At 44.1% G+C, this 18,163-nt stretch overlaps 1 protein-coding gene across 1 annotated transcript; it reads left to right on the top strand.

The window, feature by feature from the left end:
• The first annotated feature begins 2,643 nt into the window (after positions 1 to 2,643).
• Positions 2,644 to 11,935, top strand: LOC120432798 (interleukin-1 receptor accessory protein-like). The gene is made up of 9 exons (XM_039598004.1): positions 2,644 to 2,743; positions 2,894 to 3,054; positions 5,746 to 5,914; positions 5,998 to 6,069; positions 8,100 to 8,229; positions 8,654 to 8,802; positions 10,245 to 10,388; positions 11,210 to 11,353; positions 11,484 to 11,935. The coding sequence occupies exons 1-9, from the start codon at positions 2,644 to 2,646 to the stop codon at positions 11,933 to 11,935; spliced, it is 1,521 nt and encodes a 506-aa protein (XP_039453938.1).
• The last annotated feature ends 6,228 nt before the right edge of the window (positions 11,936 to 18,163 follow it).

Raw genomic sequence — 18,163 nt, 5'->3', positions numbered from 1 at the left:
TAATCCTTCTGTTACGACCAGAAATGCTATTTTTATTTCAAACTGCTTTAAAAGTGCTACGAAGCAGCTTCCCAAAGCCAGCCTCCAGCACACCTTTATCCTCAGGTGTAAATGATTAGCAATTCAACCTTAGCCACACCCACTTCCACTGCCGCTGTTGGCGAGGGGTGACAGAGGGACTCCATCTCCAACAGCATTCAGTGACCACATTATATTTAACCTCACTGCAACCACAGCTGACCTCTCTGTTCTCACATTTATATAAGTTCTGACGGAGGGTCTTCAGACTCGTCTTTCTCTCGGATAGGTCTCGATTTTAGCGACTCCAGCCGGCTGATTATCCAACACGGACCGGTCCAGCGCGGTCATCAGCCTGTAGATCAGTCAGATAAAACGAGCCGCTCTCTTAGCTTCGATCCTCCGTCTTGGCCGCTCCACACTTAATCATCCAAAGTGGCTGTGAGAGCATCTTAAAGATGTGCCGCTCAGCTCCACGGATAAGTCCTGTCAGCTGGACTCGCCCAAACCTCCAAGTAACACTCAGCAAACGGGATCAGGTCCCGAGGGATGAGGAGGGTCCGGGCGAGCCTCCGGACGGAGCGAGATGACGACATAAAAGTGATGATCACGTGATGCCGACTGAACTTCTGTCAGTAAAGTATCACCTGCCCCGTTTTACTAAAATTATTTACGCTTGACTTTTCCTCGTATTCATTTTGAGTGATGGGAACAGGAAGCAGATTAGCGTTACTCGACCTCACGAGTCACCTGACCATGCAACGCACGGGAACATATTTATAAATGAGTCTTTTATTCTGAAATCCAGAAGAATGAAAATGTGGACTAGTTTTAGGAGTTAGAGTTTTAAGCGTGAAGCATTTTGACGGTGTGGCGATGACACGTTAATCAGATGGAGTAACAGCAGCAGGCTGATGTGAGCTCATCGAGCACCTTGAAACACAAAAAAAAGACGAAGAAGCATTTTAAATAACGAGCCGACGCTCAGAGGACGCTTTGTTTCACCATTTCTGTGTTTGATATTTAACCCGCTTAGCCCCCTCAAGGGAAGGCCGATACTAAAACACTCCGACGTCAGCCGGCTCTTTGGAAATCCCGATAATGACATCAGCATTGTGTTTGTAGATCTGATACTGAATAGAATAGATTTTAAAATACAATTAAAACATTCTGAAATTTGAACATTTATATAAAGCTTTTTCGCCAATGAGCGCTTCCAGGATGAGATTCATTCATTTCTAATGACACTGAAAAAACATGAAAACTTAGACGGCCGTGCACAAAAGTCACGCTTTGTTTTTAAAGATGATTGTTCGTGGAATTTTTATTAGACAGACAGGAGAGAGAGAGAGCGGACTCGAACCCGCTGCATTCTGCACACGGCATACACTCGCCCACTGACACGGTGAGCAAACGGCGAGGCTCTGCAGTGAGTCAGTGAGGACGGGAGGGGTTTCTCCAGCTCCATCAGAACGTTTTTGGGGACTCGGAGGAGTCGGCCGTAACAAAACTGAACTGGACAGATTATCTCAGCACATAAATAAAACACACACACACGTCGGGGATTCATATCTTGTGGGACTTTTAATTAACATAATGCTTACCCTAACGCAACTGTAACCCTGACACGAAAACCACATTTTGAGTCTCAGACACGCCTTCAAACTTGTGGGGACCAGGATTTTGGTCCCCACAAGTTTACTGAACTTCCAATTTTTGGTCCCTACAAAGGTATGAATACACACACACACACACACAGCAAACATTTCAAAGGTGGATGGAGATCAGGCTCTGTCCGAGAGTGCATTACAGCTCTGCCTGTAAGTCGTCTGAGCCACGACCAGATTAAGCTCACATCAGTTATTTTGTGACTAATGAAGACATAAAACTGGCGTCTGTGTTTTTATTTTCATATTTGCTACAAACACAAACGTATTTCTTCTGATGTAGTCGCTTATTTCACTGCCGGTCCGTTCATCATGACGAGGCTGCTGCCGTCTGTGGTACGAGTGCTGCCAGAGCTGCTTACGGTACCAATACTGCAGCAGACCTCAGAGAACAAGGTGATCTAGTTCTGTGTTCCTGTGTGGTCAGGTCACTTCCTGTTTCCTCTGTCTTACCAGCTTCAGAGAATTATTTGGCACATGCACAAAGCCGTGCAGACACAGATGCAGGAATAGCGTCCACACGTTTCAGAGGTCAAAACTCGAGTTCTTACGAGACTCTGAGTTCACGTGATTTGTAGCTTGTAAGTTCCTGACGTTTGGTTTTGAGAGTAAAACAGCACAGCTGGGCTAGCGTGTGCAGGACTGTTCATTTGATAAGATAATAATTAGTTTGTTGGTGATGTTTAGCATCTTTAATCTGAATCTCAACCCTGTGAAAACATAAGAGGCTCAGTAGTTTTAGAGTAGATGAAGCAGAGAGTCAACCAGCTTCTTTCTGCTGTGCTGATGATGCCGAGACCAGCGATGACCCAAAATCACAGCCTGTGTTCGCGTCCTGTGGGTTTGTGGTTTGCTCTGCTCCACTTAGTCACGTTTCGGCTGAATGCCGTTTCTGAACGCCGTCAGTTCCCCGAAACTTGCAGGCTTTTAGAAGAGCTGATGCAGCATCGTGGGAAACATGCGCCTTCCTGAGCTGGCGCCTGAGTTAGAGTCCACCCCAGACCGTTTCCTGTGTGTCATTCACTCTCAGTCTGTCCTCACTTCCCTACATAATCTCCGTACTGCCCCCATAAAAATCTGAATGTTTGACCTGAGCTGAAACGTGCAGATGCTCTGGATGGGTTCCTGTTTGCTGACATCTCCTGCCTCTGACTTGCAGTAACAAGTCCTCCTGCAGTAAGATCGCCATCCGCCTCAAAGTGTTGCAGCCGGACGACGCCGCAAGTGTGGGCTTCCAGTTGCTGTGGCACCGATTGAGGACTTGATCCCTTTGCAGGAGGGGAAGACGTTGGACTGTCCAGACCTGCAGGACGCCACCAAGATGTCAGAGAGCACGCCAAAGGTCCAATGGTACTTTGCGAGGCACCTGGTAAGTTTTCAGCACTGCTGTTAATCCCTGTCCTGTTTCATCTGCAGTTTTTGATTCTGTTGCATTCAGATACTCAGAATCACATTAAAATAATGCTGCTCACTGAAATAAAGCCTGGTCCTTCAGGCTCTGAGTTCTCTGTATGAAACCAAATTAAAACCCTTTTAGACACTCGGTTCTTTATAAAGCCTGAATTTACATTTCTTAAATGTCAGTAGATCAAAAGTAATCGAGTATATCTTTAATGTTATGAGGAAAATGTAAATCGTCTGCAAATAATAACATTTTCATAGTTTTGTAAACAACATTGGGCCCCAACACTGAACCTTGGGGAACGCCACAAACAGCAGAACTCAAAACTGAATCAAATACCAAACATATCGATGTCTGTTCTGCGAGTAGTGACTTAACCAAGTCTCTCCACCAATGTTCCCTCTAATTCTTCATGTGTCTGAGCGAACACACAAAGTCCCTGAGCGTCCCTTGGACCACTGTGAGCAACATCAGACGTGTGCACTGTGGTCACGCCAGCATCTAATCCATCCAAGTTACATTAAAATCAAATTACAGCATTTACATTTATGTTAGACTACTTTTAATTAACTGCTTTAGCCCACTTACAATGAAAATGTAAAAAATCTTGTTCATGACCTGTGTAGTATGTTAACACTATTGGAAGTAAAAATAACTTGAACTCCAATTTCGAAAACACAACTTTCTTTCTTTCTTTTTTTTTTTTATAAAGCTCTGACTTGTATTATGAGTCTGTGGTCTGGGAGAGAGTCTGTAACTCTCTGTCTGCAAAATACAGCATATAATGACCAATGTTGGGCAATTAATTATATAGTTATTACTTCAAAAAAAGTAACTCAGTTTGGCAAACAAAGTTTTTTGCAGCTATTTTTTTTTTTTAATGCAGCCAAGGCGTTTTTAAATAAACATTTCAAACTATTTACAGAACAATCAGCTGTTCTGCATCAAATCTGATGCCACACAAATTATTTGTGCCACTCCAAAAAATAATTTCTGTCCACTATGAGATAAAGGAGAACAACAGCCTGATACCTGCAGGCCTGACAGCAGGAGATGTATCACTGCTGTAACACCTGTAACATTCAGCAGCCGCCTCATTGTTCTGACACACACAACAAAACTATTGACTACACTACACACTAACTACACACTAACTACACACTAACTACACACCAACTACACACCAACTACACACTAACTACACACTAACTACACACTAACTACACAAGATTTGCGCTTAAACGTTTCAAATCTCTCACATCTCAGAACACCGCCATCACTCCTAAAACTTCCCCGCTCCTTAACAACTAGATGCCACGTTGCCATATCATTTTTTGATTGGTCGACACGGTACTTTTTCTCGACCAATAGGAAAGGGTGGGGGGTTTGGTTTTGTTTTTGCTCACAGGCGGAGAGTGCTTTCGAGCGCTTTTCCTTATAAAACGCCCGCTTTTACCGCTTTCTTCCCGCAGTAAATATAAACAACGACAGTATTCAGGAAGAAAACCAAACATTGCAGATATTTTTATCATAACTCTGGTTTTACGTGGCCGATCAACACAATTTAAAAACTGGTATAAAGTCCACACTTTTCCCGTCAATTGTTCCGTCTGTCCTGCTCACATCTCCAATGATTGTACACGTTGTCATTAATGTGGCTTCACTGCACATCAGCCACGCCGCTTTGCTCGCTAAAACACCGTGTCGGCACATAAGGACGCTGTCATAGCCTGTCAACGACGCTGATTGGCTGCGTATATACGAATGTGAATCGCATTATTGGCTGGACTATAGGATAAGGTGGCATCGTTCTAATCCCATACAGGAGCAGCCAGTCACTCACTGACTAACACTGCAAAACAGAATTGTTAAAGTTTTCATTTTAATTTCAATTCAGGTTAATTTTTTTTTTTACCCTTCCTGTCAGCGATTTTTCTAATGGCCGTACATTATGTGGCTCAGTTCATGAAATCTTTACCTTTGTTTAGTACTCTGACTGTCGTTAATATTTTTCTCACGATAGAACATTTCTTCACTTATTATATATTATTTTAAAGAAAATCAAGGCAGTGTTTCAGGGCAGAGGTGAAATGATGACATATTGATGATATATAAATATCCCAAAAGATATTTAGTTTGACTTTAGGTTATTAGAATTCAACTAACTTTGTATAAAGTCATTTTCTATATTTTGAAGATAGCAGTGGGCCCAATATTAAGCCTTATGGAATCCCACAAAATATAATTTACCTGCTTTTCAATTAAGTACTTTATGTTTAACTAGAAATAAATGTGTTTTGTAAAGAAGTGCTGCAGAAGTCTCACTGGTTTCGTCATACACCTTGTGATACTAACACATTGAGTATTAATCTTTTCTCTCACAAATGTTTTTTTCTCTTCCTCATATGAAAGTGTGTCTGTGTTTTTGCAATAACAGTTTTACTTCTCCTTTCAATTAACAGAATATGTTCAGTGTGGTATTCGTGTTTTCCTTTCTTAAACGCCGCAGCTCTGTTCATTAATCCTTCTGTCAGCGAGTCAGTGAAGCCAAACAGCTGAACAGTGAACTGAAGCTGAGCGGAGCTGGAGAATCTCACCTGCAGATCGGGTCTGGATGGGCTGCATGAAACTAAAGTGTGTGAATCTTGCCGTTCTCAGGTGTGTGGCTGGTATCCGTTCTGGAACAGCGACAGGGAGCAGAAAGGAAACAGTCTGCAGGTTCACCTCATGATGGAACAATATCAGGGTTTATATTACTGCAGAGTCCAGTACCAGAGGAGGAACCAAACACTCAACTTTACCAGGAGCATAAACGTCACCGCCATCTGTGAGAAACCGTTTCTGCTAACTCGCGTACAGACATTACAGGCAGTAACCGTGCAGGTAACCAGTGCTCTCTTTTACTCTCAGTGCCCCTCTCGCTGCCCAAAGAGCCCAGCATCATGAACCCGACAAATGACCAGATCTTCACCGTCAAAACAGGTATGTGAACAAACCCCCCGAGCGCTGTTCAGTCGTCTTTGTCTTTGCACGTTTCTCCTGTTTGTATTGCAGTATTCGGCTTTACAGCTCAGGGCTCTCGAGGACGTGCTAGAAGCTTCTATGTGAAGATTTCAAGATGAGAAAGATTTGCATAAACTTCATGAACATTTGACCGTCCCTGCCGTGACTTGGAGATGGCAATCATAGCTCCCTTGGATTTTACTTTGGGGCCCATTGTTTGGTTCATATTGCTGGCACTAAGTCAGAGTCCTGGTGGGCTGTGGGCTCAGTGGCCTCATGTCTGCTTCTTGCAGATGATGTGGTCGTTCTGGCTCTGCGACCTCCAGCTTCAGCACCTCTCAGTCTGAGACCAGGTTCCCATCAGGAACAGGCTGGAGTGCCCGTTCCTTCAGGAATGAGTTACTGCCCAAAGAGTCATTATGAGTTAAGGTGGTTCAACATCTGAGCGCAATGCCTCCTGGAGGTGTTTCATGCCCAGTTTGGAGGAGACCCCGGGGTAGACCCTGGACGAGAGAAAATCTCTGTTGGCTGGTTTGGGAACGCGTTGTAACAAGGAGTGGAAGGAAAAATCAAGTTTTTAAGGGTTTTCTTTGTGTGGTCGTTCACCCTGAGCTGCTGCAGTCGTGCAGCATGGAGACCCTGTTTGTATGCGAGGCAGCAGATGCATTGATCGGTGCAGATGACAGCCGGAGGTCGCTGTTGACGGAGCGATACCGGAAAACCGTTCAGTGTTAATTTGTTATTGATCAGAAACGATTGCTCAAAATGGAAAACGTGCAGACAGATAAAAACTGTAAAGAACAGAAAAACCAAAACAAACAGAGCTTATGTTAAATACACAGAAGTAAATAACTTCATTTCATTGATTTGTTTCTAACTGATTGCTGTTTGATGTGATTGGCTGTCCTGTGACTTCTTCACAGTGGGAACATAAATTCTCCAGCTTGAATAAAACGTGCTGCACAAATATATTTGAACCCATTAAGGACATTTTGAGTGTAATGAGGTTGATCTACAGCAGCCTTCAGTCCTGCTCACACTGATGAACACAAAGGTCTGCACAGACCTCCACGCCTCTCATTAACACAGAGGACGGGGACAAGGGTGAATCTAACCAGGCTGATTTGTCCAGATGTGCATGGACAACATCAGCAGTTCATGGAAGAGTCATGTGGCTCTGTGGAGGAAGTTCCTCCACCCTCAGCTGGACTCTGAGGACGTGACGGAGACGGACAGGCGGCACTTTGTCTGCCAGCAGCTTCTTTCAAACTGGCTCTCTGAGACTCGACATTCACAAAGTTAATCGTCCGCTCAGAATTAGTGGAACGTCTCATAAAACAGAACGAGCTGCTAACGGCGTGCGGACACGCGCTTCCATCAACGCACACGACATGTACACACAGTGTGAGTCGGTGCTGATGGAGGCGAGCAGGACTGCAGCCAGCAGGCTGATAAATGTCTGAAGGAAACGACTGCCGCAGCGCCGTCATCAGCAGCAGTTTAAGACTTCAATATCAGCGTCGCTGCCTGTAAAAGGAAAATAAAGTCATGAAACAGCAGCTGCATTTTCCAAAGCCGCAAAAACTGCGACTCCAAAAAGTTTGAACGGGTCATTAATTAGACTGAATTTAATCATCTGTGCAGCAAAGAAACATCGAGCTATAAAACACACTCGAACATGTGTTCTGCACGGATCGCTTAATAAACCACAAATATTAAACAGAAATGAAACCAGAGAATACACTAAAACCACTTTGAGTCATGTCAGTCACCAAGTTGGAAAAAAGCTGCAAAGTGAACTTGAAGTGGACGTGTGCCGCTCATTTCCAGCTCCACGTGCAGCTTTGCATGAGTCGCAGTTAAAAACGACCATATTAGGATATTCCCTCTCTATGACATCATACAGATCCACGAGTGGAGTGAACTGTTTAACATGAACATCCACGGCTGCAGCAGGAAACACTTTACCTTCATCCTGGACTGAAATGAACATTCTTCTGTCTCTTCAGGCACCGAGGTGCGTCTGGTGTGCAGAGGTCAGCTTCCGTTTGTCCTGGACAAACCCTGGCGGGAGATCTGGTGGACGGTTGATGGGAAGACGCTGGACAAACTTCCTGATCGATTCAAACAAATTAACAGGTGCGAACACAGCCGCTCTGCACGGGCGCTTATTATAAAGTCAGATCTCCAGATGAACTTGATGATAAGAGCGTTGGGCACTACTAAGGTTTTTGCTCTTTTTATTTGGGTTTTCATTTTAAATGGCGCCTCCTTCACTTTCATCAGCGTCTCTATTAAGATTTTCTGTTTTACAAAAACAAGATAAAATGTGTAAAGTGCATCTGTAGCCTCAGTGCTTATAATGTGAAAGGAGCTGATTTTCTTAAGGTGTTTAAATTAAACAAACTTGAAATACAATTTTATTGATATATATACTAGGCTGCGAGACCATCAGCAGCACAGCATTTGTTAACAACTCAAACAATCAGACGAAAGCAGCGAAGAGTAACTTTCTGCAGAAAGCGTGCTTTTATTTGAAATGTCGTTTCTTTTGTGGTTTGAGGGTGGTGAGAGACCACTTCAGGGACCTGACTATCGAGAGTATCCTCGTGATCCAGGATTTCCAGTCCCAAGACATGAAGCGAGAGTTTTACTGCTCCGTGAAGAACGAGCGAGGCTTCGATACACGCAGAGCTCAGCTGGAGGAGGAAGGTAAGGAAGCGCCCTGGTAATGTAGAACTAGGGGCGGGTTTTAATAATCGATTCATCGATTAAAATCGATTCTGGCTTGGATAACGTGAAATCGATTCATTAAAATCCTGAATCGATTTTTTAATATAAATTTATTTTGCCCGAAACGCCAGAATCTCAGGTGAAACCTCACAAAATTTCACAACAACCACCAAACAGCCAAAACAGTAAATGAGAGCAGGTACAAGGATTCTGCACAAGGACGAAAACACACAGCGCGGACCCGCGGATCAGAATCAGTGAGATGTCGCCTTTCTCACCCGACGAGGCGCGCTGCAGCTTTAAGCGGCTGCGCGCGCTCCCGCGGACGGCAATCACTTTCTGGCACAACAACTGCACGGACACGGTCGGGGCTGAAAGCCGACAGCTCGCTGATTCTGATCTGTCGGCGGGTCCGCGCTTTGTGTTCACGCCCTTTTGCGCTGATTCTAAAGCTGTTAGTTTGATCTCTCCAAACAATATTGACCGAACCAGCAGCAAAGAAGATCCAAACTACGCTTCACATAAACAACAACTCTGACTTTTACTGTTTTGCTTCCACCACGATGCACAGCTCTCTCTCTCTCTCTCTCTCTCTCTGTACTTCAAGAACAGTTTCCCGTCTAAAAATCTGTTTTCTGCATTATTCACTTGCTTGTTACGCACAAGTCTACTGTTGTTTACAGCCTGTCGGACGCTGTCTTTTCCTTTTTTTCGTTTTACATTCTTCTGAAAAGAAAACCTAATTTCTGCTGTTTAATACTGAACAAATTTAAACTTTTTAAAATTATGCAAAATGCAAAACGCTTAGTGTCTCTAATAAAACTGCTGTAACGTCAGAGGTAACGTTCATATGTTGATTAATGGTTTTCTTTCGTTTTTGATGTACTGCAGAATGTTTTTATAAAATCCCAGGCCAGGAAAACCACCTTCATGTTTTTCTGTGTTTTATCTTCAGCTACTTTGACTCAAAGGCATCTGCTGTGACGCTCACACCTTTGATAAAGTCTTGCGTGTGTCAGCTTCCTTTTTATAGATAAAAAAATATGTAAATGTACTGATCTGAATTATAATGTTTCTGACTGTCAAAATTTCCCAGATTCAAATCGAATTTAATTGAATCGAATCGAATCGATTCGGGACCTTGTGAATCGGAAACAAATCGATTCTAGAAATCAGTGACGATACCCAGCCCTGTGTAGAACTCTCACTGTGGACTTCCACAGGGGGCGCTCTTGAGCTCGAGCGGCGTTAGATAGAAAGGATCAAAGGCACAGATATCCTTCCATTGTTACAGGTTTGTTACAATGCAATGATGAAGGCGTGGTAGCGGCAGACCTCCTGACCTGTGATGAAGTGTTGTTTTCTGTCTGTGGGGGTGTGGTTTAGCCGTCACTGAAGCCTCAGGTGTGCTTGTGTTGCAGTGTCGCTGCCCACCGTGGAGCTGGGCTGCGGCCTCGGCGTCACTCTGCTCCTCATGCTCATCCTCTTTGTGGTTTATCACGCCTTCTGGCTGGAGCTGCTGCTGCTCTATCGCTCCTGGTTCGGCACAGACGAGCGGCACACAGGTGAGAGACCCCCCCCCCGCCCCACCTGCTCGGCCTGTTCCCTTTATGAACTGCAGTCACATAAACCCTCACATGCAGCAGTTTTGCACCGTTTTATCACCTTTTGTGTGATTATGATTCTGCATATTCGGGTGTAAAACATGAGGTAATAAAGCTGCAGCCTTGTTTTTTGCCAGGTAACTGAAATATCTGCAGTGTCACTTCACTTTTTACGCGCCCTGACACTAAATTTCTTCTGGTTACGAGTCACAGTGCCTGGCTGTGCTCGCAGCATTTAGTTTATTAAAGGAGAATGTTTGTGACCCTAAAATCACTCCAGAGCTACATGTTTGCGCTTTGAGGACACTCAGTCAGCTTCTCACAGAAAAATCCCTCGCTTTATCTCGATCAGAGGCAAAACTTGACATTTTTCATATGTCGTAGTAGAAAAAGATTGTATCGTACATCTGCAAATCAAACTTGTACATACATACATACAAATCAAAATGTCACACAGGATGTCTGAGCAGTGTGTGCAGGGACGTTTTCATGTAGAAAAATGGGAACAGACGTGGAGAGCAGCGATTTACTGAAACATGCAGCATATTTGTAAAGTCCAAAACCTTGAGTGAGACTGTTCAGCCATGATGTTTAGTTTTGTAGAGAATGAAGAAGAAGGAGGAAGAGGAGGTGCTTTATCAGATCAGTTTCCACTCACTTTTATCTCACTGACTTGACATGTGTGGGTGACATTTACACACTGACTTCCTGACGACTGAAGCTCAGAAGTTTCCCTCTGTAATGGATCCTGTGTGTGTGTGTGTGTGTGTGTGTGTGTTCAGATGATAAGGAGTTCGACGTGTACATTTCCTATGCGAGGAACAGCGAGGAGGAGCAGTTTGTTCTGTTGACGCTGCGCAGAGTCCTGGAGAACGAGCTCGGGTACTCGGTGTGCATCTTCGACCGAGACAGCCTGCCCGGTGGGAGTGAGTACTCATGTGTGCTGTCACACACACACACACACACACACACACACAATGAACAGGTGAACCAAAACACACGTCATCCATCCATCCTTTCATCCGTCCATCCTTCATTACCCCTCTCTCCCTGCAGCCATCACAGATGAGACTCTGAGTTTCGTGGCTCGCAGCAGGCGCCTCCTGGTGGTTGTCAGCCCCGGCTACGCCTCGCAGGGCTCCCAGGCTCTGCTGGAACTCAAGGCCGGCATTGACACCATGGCACTAGCCGGGCACCTGCGGGTGATCCTGGTCCAGTACAAGCCGGTCCGGAGGAAGGGTTGGGTCAGGGAGCTGAGGCGGGCCCGGGTGGCCCTGGCGCTGGTTCGATGGCAGGGGGACAAGTCCAGAGAGCTGTCGTCACGCTTCTGGAAGAGGCTGAGGGTGGAGTTGCCCGTGAGGAGGGTTAGCAGCCGAGGGGAGGACGAAGAAGAGAGCAAGGAGGTGGCGCTGATGAGACTTCACAGTCAGAACAGTACAAACTCCCAAACGGGCTCATCAGCAACACCATCAAAGACCACCATGAAAGTCCTGAACTCTGCAGCGTAACTGCAGCTCTCTGAGAACAGTTACACCTTTAAAGTTACAGCTGATGGAGCTCAGCATGGGAAAGGCTCGTGTTTTCTCTGAATGAGAGTTATTATAGTCATGTTTTAGACCAGGACCAACTCAGACTTATTCATTTTATGAAACAAAGTTTCATTTTCCCTTTAAAGATGTGAAAAAGTCCACAGCCATGCTAGCAGCTCTGTTAGTATTTACACCAGAAAGCATTTCCCAACAACAAGCTAATGTTTTTATCAGTGTTGCATTATGAACAATGCTAAACTTTTCATGTAAAATGGCACGTTTCAGCGCCCCGGGTTAATGAGACTGTGCTCCAGCCTCGCTTCCTCTTCAGGTGATGTTTGGCCAAAACCACTTACAGATACCCACGAGGTTTCCTTTGCCCATCGTGCAACGACACATGATGTCATAGTGTGACTTGTTTTGGACAAAGTTTCAGTTTTAAATGTGACAGTCGCATTTTTAACACAAAACCACAATATTTGCTGAAGCCAACCAAATTCCTGATGCCTGAAGCTAGCTGCGTAGTTCTTGGTGCTTAAATATAACAGTGAAGTCTTGACTGTGCTTTTGTGGTTGACAGAGAACACCATGTGAGTTCAGTAGTCAAGTCTATTTATATGAACCATATAATCATTGACCAACAGGCTGCACAATAACCAAAACCTCCCAAATGGTACAAAATAGTTCAAGTAATTTAAAACTGTTAAAAAAATAGTTGGAATGAACTATGAACCAAGCTCCTTGAATTTTACAAAAACTGTGTAAATTTTTACATCTAGCTGAGAACAGACGACTGGCTGCTCGATACCTTCGGTGCAGGTCGAGCCCAGCACTTGAAGCTCAGAGGATAGACGTCCATGTAGGTGTGAGTCGTATTTCACAGTAATCATCTAACAGCTGTGCAGATATTTAAAAAGAAAATGTAAATCTCACGATGGTTCATCTTTGTGGAAACTGTGATTGTTTGAAGTGGTTCATTAAACATCGACGTTCAAGCGTGGATGTTACCGTCCTTACTGCAAAGCTGCTAGCATGGCTAAAAATGAGCTCCAGACTAACTTTTTAAACGTTTAGTTCATTAGTTAAAATGCTGAAAGCACCCCTGGAGGCTGCAGTGTTCATTACAACAACAGTAAGTCTGTTTTCTCAGTCCTGGAGCTAAAGTCACGGTGCCGTTAAAGCTGGTCGCCCTCGTATGGAGAGCAGGAGGAGGACGATGCAGGTGCTCCGCTAGAAGTGTTTGTTGGAAACGTGGATATTTTAAAGGTTTTCAATGTCACTCATTTTCATTCAACTTTGATATTAGCTGCCATTTCATCATCTACAGTATCCACTCATTATCACGTGCGTCATTATCACATTCATGTATTTCATGTATTTTGTTTGTCCAGAGTTAAAAACTTTGAAGACGTTTGTGCTTTCTAAACTGGTGCTTTATAAAAGAGGTTTGGTTTTACTTTAACTGTATTTTGTGCAAACATGCACAAAATAGGCTTAAACACATGTTAATCAAATCGTAACACACAGTTAACACACTAATAGACTATAGAGGTGGATTAAAATTAAGCTCTGTATCTGTATCATGTTAGGATTCAGTGTTAGGTAGATATGGGTTCAGTGTTTTTTACTACATATCCTATAATAACCAGTATCAGAATACGGTGACCTGTTGGTGGGACTGGTGGAGAGGTTTAGGATAACAAAGTGGGTAAGATTCATCCTCGGGGGCCACGATGACCATCTATACAAAATTCATTCAAATCCATACAATGGATGCCAACACATCACACGTGCCACAGACGGGCAGCATTTCCATTTATATATCTGTATGTCCTCTGTAGCTGAATGTAGTCGTAATTTTAATTGGTTACAAAGAGCACAACACCTGCCTAATGAGCAGGTCACTAGCAGACTTCCACAATCACCTGTAGTTTGTATGAAAGATACTGACTTATCTGAAAATACCCACTAAATAACCACCAGGCAGTCGTAAAACTTAAAGTGCGACACAAACTGGAAATGAATAAAGTTTGCCTTCAAAGTAAAAGTTATGCCTTACCACTGAAATCCACTCAAAGAGTACAACTTTTACTTTGAAGGCAAACGTGGCAACAAGTGATTTCGTTACCACTCAGTAGTTGACAGTGTTTTCAGACAAATCGGCCACTTTCATTCAAAGTACGTACAGCTACAGTAATCCAAGGCAATCACGAGGTCTTTGGTACAACCAGTTTCACCCAGTAACAGCAACCTCCAGGAACCAGTCAGGGAACACCCACATGATGTGTGCTTGCACATATGTAACATAGAAGCAGATTCAGCTTGGATAGTTGTGACGTTGAGGTGTTTTTGCACAGACGCCAGCAGAGAGGTAAAGCTGGGTGTCATCTGCATAGAGGAGTTATCATACTAAACAACACATTACAAAGGAAAACCAAGTATGGATTCATGCACTGCAGGTTTTAGATATCAGCATTGAATACAAGTAACCTGATATTTGTTCGTTAATTACTGTGCACTTTCTTTATTTTCCACTTTATATTTGATATTTCAACAATAAATCAGCTCTCATTGTTTGTTTTTCTTACTAAAATATGCTACGCTGTTTATCTCTAACCTGAAAAATCAGTATTGTAATGAGAGACTGCATCCTGCACTTTGTCACGCTCTGAACTGTATATTTTATTTCTTTTTTTTGGTATAAAAGTCTTTTCCTTTCACCATCATTATTCATGTCAGTGTTTTTTATTTGAGGTCTTCCATTTTCAGAATTACACACACAAAAATAAAACTCTATCCCTCCGCAAGGTCGTACCTTCCATCCACACCATGAATGAATGATATCTGATATTTTGTGGAGAACATAAAGACAATGTCTCCCAGTTTGATGTGTCTTCATGACGATTTGCCACCAAATGTCCAATGCTGACAAATCTCAGGTGAAGAATCAGTCCAGGTCCAGGTCTACTCTAAAACTGAATCCCTTTAATGTTGTGGTGAAATGTTTATGCAGATCTATCCCTGACATTTTCAGTAAATCTGGAAACAATCAGACAAACTAAAGTTGCCACATCTCCTCCTTAGCAGAGCTAAAAATACCCATGTACGTGTGGATATAAGCTGAACTTGTTAGTCTCTGAGCTGCAGTCCTTGAGTCTTTTTGTCTGTCCCCTGTCAGACCTATCAGAGGCCATCCTGCAGTCAATGCAGCGCAGCCGCCGCCTCCTCTTCGTTCTCAGCCCAAACTTCCTGGCAGAAAAGAGCTTCAGTCTCCTGGAGTGTCGTCTCGGTCTGTACCTCGAGAATAGTCTCCGAGCCTCTATTATCGCTGTGGTTTACCGCTCAGTCAGCAAACTGGCCTGTGTGGAGGTCCCTCAGCTCCGTCAGGCCACCATCACCACCGTCACGTGGCGAGGAACCCGATCTGAACCGCGGCGCTCTCGCTTCTGGCTCAGGCTGAGGCTGGCACTGCCCGTCCGCCCCCTCGCTCTGGGCAGGAGGTTGATCGACAGCACATCATCGCACTCAGACCTGGCTGCCATGGCCCTGCAAAGGGCTCAACGGATCCAGAGCCAGAGCGACAGAGCCAATCAGGGCCGGCGAAACGGGCGTACCAACGTTAGCCGCAGAGACAGGCGGACGCGGCCCAGAGGGTACGTAAAGAGAGGGGTCGTAAAAACGGAGGAGGGGCCACAGCACAGAAGGAGCTGTTCAGGGTGCGCTGGGTTTATGGGTAATGTAGAGGGGCAGGGTGGAGCTTACAGTAGAGACGCAAACACAGCAGGAGTCATGCGACAGGACAGAGGTTCGTTCAGACCCGGTCCCAGAAACACACCCCAGCCCAGTTCCTGGCTCCACCCATGATGCTCACTGCTCTCCTAACCCCACCCCCATACACCACCTAGATTCTGACTCCGCCCTCACTACCAGTCAGGGAGACAAAATGGGGAAACACAGCCAACAGCAGTCGGTGAGCGGTTCCAGGACGTCTGAGGAAGTTCTTCCATCGTAGTAGGGGAAAGGGCGGAGCTTGTGGTGAAAATGTTACCACCTCCACCCTTTGATAAAGACCTTTATTTCTAACTTAAAGTGGATGCTGCATTCAAATCATGTCAGGAAAATGCAAGTGTTTGGAAGGTCAGAAGAAACATTATGATGAGTTTGTCCTGAGGGAGGCGATAGAGAGCAAAGTCCAGGGTAATTCAGATCTTTAGAGTTCATCCTCTGGAGAGTAGGAGGTCCGTATATTTCAGGATGATCTAAACGGCAGATCTTGAAGGTTTCGGAACTTCTGCAATGGTACAAGAACTACGCCTACATGAACAAAAGTACTGGGTCACATCTCCTAATTAGTCAGTTTGAATTGAAGTAGGTGCTGTAACAGGAAACCATTGTTGCATCAAGGAGCTTCCCTCCCAAATGTTTCTGCACGCTTTCAGTGGTATTATTTCAAAGTGGAAGCTTTTAGGCACTCAGCCATGCAGTGACAGACTGTGTAAAGTACGTGAGCGGGGTCTCGAGTGTTCAGGCGCACAGTTCGCAAAAGTCGCCGACGCTCTGTTGAGTCAAAGGCTGCAGCGCTCCAAAGCTCCTCTTGCATGGCCGAGCAGCTCTTACAGCTGTCTTGTGTGGGTGGTCTCGTACTTTTGTCCATATTGAGGAAGTTAATATACCTTTTAATCAACCAGAGTATTGTTTCCCTAATTTGGTCTCTAGTAAAACTGCATCAAGGCCACAGAGAAACGCTGCCTTAAGGACAAACTCAGGGACAAAGTTTTCGTGTCTTTCCTTAATTCACAAGATTTACAGCTCACAGTGAAAATATGAAACCAACACATCAAAACACTTTGAATCTTTATGGCTTTTATAAGAGCATCAACCTCTAATAAAATTAAGCTAATGCTAAAGTGCCAAAATCTGCAGTTCCTCTAATGGCCACTTGAGGCTCCAGCAGCGAGTCAGTCCCCACAGATGTTAAAATGTCTGATCTTACAGCAGAAATCAACGTGTTTACAAAAGGTTTCGTTCTCTTTAGCTAACTCACCTGTTTAAATGATCTTAAGGCTTAAAATTTGCATTATTGGGGGTGTGGCCTCTTTGATTGACAGGTGGATAAAGGGGCTGCTGCTGCTACACCCACTGAAGATAAATGACAAGAACATGAGAACAATCCAGGTTCATGTTTTATGGAAGAAAGTACCTCATCAGCCGGCCACCACACGACCTCCATTAGCAGGTGACGACATTAGCTGCTAACAGAATCCCAGTTCACCTATAAAATAACTGGAAATGCCTTATTTTTATATATCTTACTTTAGTCTCTGCGTTTTCTAATAGAAAGGGAGTCCCTTGTTATTTATGTTGATTTAATAATGTTTCCACAGCCCCGTCTGTTTTCACCTGAGACCTTTAATCAGTGTTATCTCTTCTTGTAGCTTTGCTGTTTCTGCATGTCAGCTGCTGTTCTCAGATCAAACCCTGCTTTTCTTTGATGACTAATAATGAGATGAAACTGCTCATCTTTACGTGGAGAGACTGAACGTGCTTGTACATGATGTGATACCATTTCTATAAAGAGATGTTGGTTAATAAAAATCTATGTTGATGACAATAATTGCTTGGTATCTGGTTATGTAGTTGCAGGACTTTTATTTTGACATTTTCATCAAATGTCTTTTCTTCATCACCTTCCCATCGAGGATGGAAAACATCGTGCCAGGATTCAGACATGTCAGCGGTTTATGGCATGAAATGGAAAACACACTATCATTAATGAACATGTTGGTCCACTGCTATGAATTGTGGAATGTCATTACCTGCTTTCTCCAAAAGTTGATTCTGTTCATCTGGACGTAGCGTTTTGTGGGAGAAACGTTTCATCACTCATCCAGGTGACTTCTTCAGTCTCAGCTGACTGCAGGTTTCCCCAATCTTATAAACAGTACATTTGCATAATGACTGAAACCAGCCCAGTGAAGGAGAAATGGGCTGTGAGGTCAGTTCCTTAATCTTAATTATGCAAATTCTCATGGCCATTGATCAACAACCACTGATCAAAGAACACTGATCAATGGCCATGAGTACCATTCACAGAGAGTTGGGGAATGGCTGCAATCACAGCATTGTAAGATGGCGAAAGATGTACCCTTAGGCCCCCTCCTCGATTCTGGAGGATTCTGGAGGATCCTTCACAAATGATCCTCCAAT

This window comes from Oreochromis aureus, linkage group 14, assembly GCF_013358895.1.
Source record: "Oreochromis aureus strain Israel breed Guangdong linkage group 14, ZZ_aureus, whole genome shotgun sequence".
In the NCBI taxonomy this organism is placed as follows: domain Eukaryota; kingdom Metazoa; phylum Chordata; class Actinopteri; order Cichliformes; family Cichlidae; genus Oreochromis; species Oreochromis aureus.
This window is presented reverse-complemented; position numbering and strand designations above follow the sequence as displayed.